The sequence below is a fragment of the Oratosquilla oratoria genome, chromosome 11 (assembly GCF_046742065.1).
Source record: "Oratosquilla oratoria isolate Oo_2021 chromosome 11, ASM4674206v1, whole genome shotgun sequence".
Classification (NCBI taxonomy): domain Eukaryota; kingdom Metazoa; phylum Arthropoda; class Malacostraca; order Stomatopoda; family Squillidae; genus Oratosquilla; species Oratosquilla oratoria.
In genome coordinates, this window is record NC_134787.1 from 27407228 (window position 1) to 27409727 (window position 2500).

The 2500-nt window shown below is 46.8% G+C and overlaps 1 protein-coding gene across 7 annotated transcripts in view; it reads right to left on the reverse strand.

Annotated features, from left to right (window-relative positions):
- Dscam4 (Down syndrome cell adhesion molecule 4) overlaps positions 1–2500 on the reverse strand; it is a 219568-nt gene that overhangs the window by 80187 nt on the left and 136881 nt on the right. For all 7 annotated transcript variants that reach the window (XM_076192527.1, XM_076192529.1, XM_076192528.1 and 4 more), the window contains exon 13: positions 818–926. In XM_076192527.1, the coding sequence (XP_076048642.1) occupies positions 818–926 (109 nt within the window). The remainder of the gene's footprint in view (positions 1–817; positions 927–2500) is intronic.

Genomic DNA, 2500 nt, shown 5'->3' on the forward strand with positions numbered 1-2500 from the left:
TCATTATGTCATGATTGTAAATCAAAAAGATTTCTGGTGCCAACATCGATCACTGCAGGATTTTACTAGCTGCTTCCCTCCAATCCGACATCCTATACTTCACAGCCATTCTGATTAAACTGTTCTTTAGGAAGCATTTTATCCATCCCAACAGATTTGTTTTAATTCCTCATATGCATTTCAATTTCCGTATCAGGTTTTTTTGTGATAATTTAAAAGCTTTCTCCACATGCAAGTATACATGGACCTTGCACTCTTCTCTCTCCTGTAACACATCCACCGCTCTTGAGTGAGTGACTTAAAAATAAACTAATACAACACACATAACCCTCTCTTTCATGAATCACGATCTACTTTTTACCAAGAAGTTCCCATCTTGCATATAGTATGTTTATCTTTCACAATTATCTTAAACATATTAGCTATCATGCTGATCAAAGACACAGGTAAATAATCCAGGTGTTTCTGTGTGTGTGTGTGTGTGTGTGTGTGTGTGTGTGTGTGTGTGTGTGTGTGTGTGTGTGTGTGTGTGTGTGTGTGTGTGTGTGTGTGTGTGTGTGTGTGTGTGCATGTGTGTGTGTGTGCATGTGTGTGCGTGTGTGTGTGTGTGTGTGTGTGTGTGTGTGTGTGTGTGTGCATGTGTGTGCGTGTGTGTGTGTGTGTGTGTGTGTGTGTGTGTGTGTGTGTGTGTGTGTGTGTGTGTGTGTGTGTGTGTGTGTGTGTGTGTGTGTGTGTGTGTGTGTTTGTCTGTGTAATCGACAATTTCCTTCAGTTGAAGTAAGACTCCGAGGTAGGTATCATGAACAGATTTGCTTACCTGAACGTGACGGGAAGATCTCCTTCGAGGATTTGGCACGTGAGGGAAGCCCGGTTGCCCTCGCTCAGGATCTTGTTGGCAAAGGCGAAGGGCATGATCTTCGGAGGCACTGTGGGGGAAGAAAAAGGAGGGATGAGAGTCAGGAGGACCCGTGTCCTACGGAGGCTGGAGATACACACCAAGTGGAGAAGGAAATACTCCCTAATAATGGCATATAAATGGAATGGAGAGTTTGCCATCCCGCAAAGGAGATGTGAAGGCGAGGAAACTTGTTTGGGAGAGTAAAGCGTGGTATTTGCCTGCAGAAGCACTTGTGAGGAAAAAAGAAGTGAAAACGGGGATGGAATAGATATGGCGAGGGAAGGAAAGTGAGGAGAAGAGTATGGAAGGTAAGAGAAGATAAGAGAAGACAAAAGAATGGGAGAGAACGGAAGGGAACAGGAGGACACAGAAAGGAAAGGAAGAGAAGAGAAGGAAAGTGAATGAGGGAAAGAAAAAGAAAGGAGGAAAGGGAGAGAGAAAGGGAGGAGAGGGAAAGGGTAGGGAAGGGAAAGGAAAGGGGAAGAGTAGAAGGGAGGGAATAAGAGGGAAGTGTGAGGGAGGGGAAGAGAAAGGAAGGAAAGGGAGATGACGGGATTGGAAAGAGTCAAGGGAAGGTAGAGAAGGGGAAAGGGAGAGGAGTGGGAGAAAGGCAGAAGAGTGGCAAGACAGGGTAAAATGAGATAGTGGGAAAGTGCAGAAAGATTAGGGGACGGGAGAAGAGGGCAAAGGAGGGGACAGTAAGGGGATTTGGTCCGAAGGAAGAAGAGACGAGAGGAAAGTAGGGATGGGTAAAGTGGGGCAGAGAAGAGAGAGAGACGGGAAGAGAGAAGAAGGGAGGGGAGGAGAGGGAAAGGGAAAGGACGTTATGGGAGATGAAGGGAGGGGGAGAGAAGGCAAAGGAAGAAAAAAATGTTTACCTGTCGTGGGAGTCTCTGTAAGGGCCTGGAGATGATTATGGTGAAAAGTGTTTACGTTGGCGACTCACCAAAAGAAGAACGAGTTTATTCGGGTTATTCGTCACCAAAAGAAGAACGAGTTTATTCGGGTTGTTTGGGGACCGGGCCCGACGGGGTTCTCGAGGTGACAAACAGGATCCAGGGACGCTGCCGTCAGATCTAACGAAGTCACCCCCCGAAGGCGGAGGAACCTGTTTACTCGAGAGCTCTCTTCAGGTGCAAATTTGAAATTCTTCCCCCCGCTTCCGGGTTCCTTCTGGTTCCGGCTGACGTCAGATACGTTGAAGGAGCCAATGGACTACTTCCATAACTCTGAACTAAATCGAGTAAAGAATTTCGAAAACCTCTTCCAGTGGTGTATAGTCTTTGGATTACGTTCTGCCTAGCCCACAAACGATTTTAGTGAACTAAGTAAAGACCCCCCCCCCCCGAGGTGAAAAGCTCAACATAAATGCCTTCTAACACCCTCTTGTTCGAATCTAGTCCCGACTCTACTCCTTCTTTGACTTAATTCAACTCCTCGAGTACGGTGGCTCTTGTCGCCTCAGCCTCCCGGCCAAGCGACCTGAGGTCTTCCCCCAGAAGCTCTATATCATCCAGGAGGTCCTTTGGGGACCTCCTGGATAATATAGCTCAGTCAATCTACTTACGAGATCTCGGAAGTCTTCATACCACTTGGTAATGT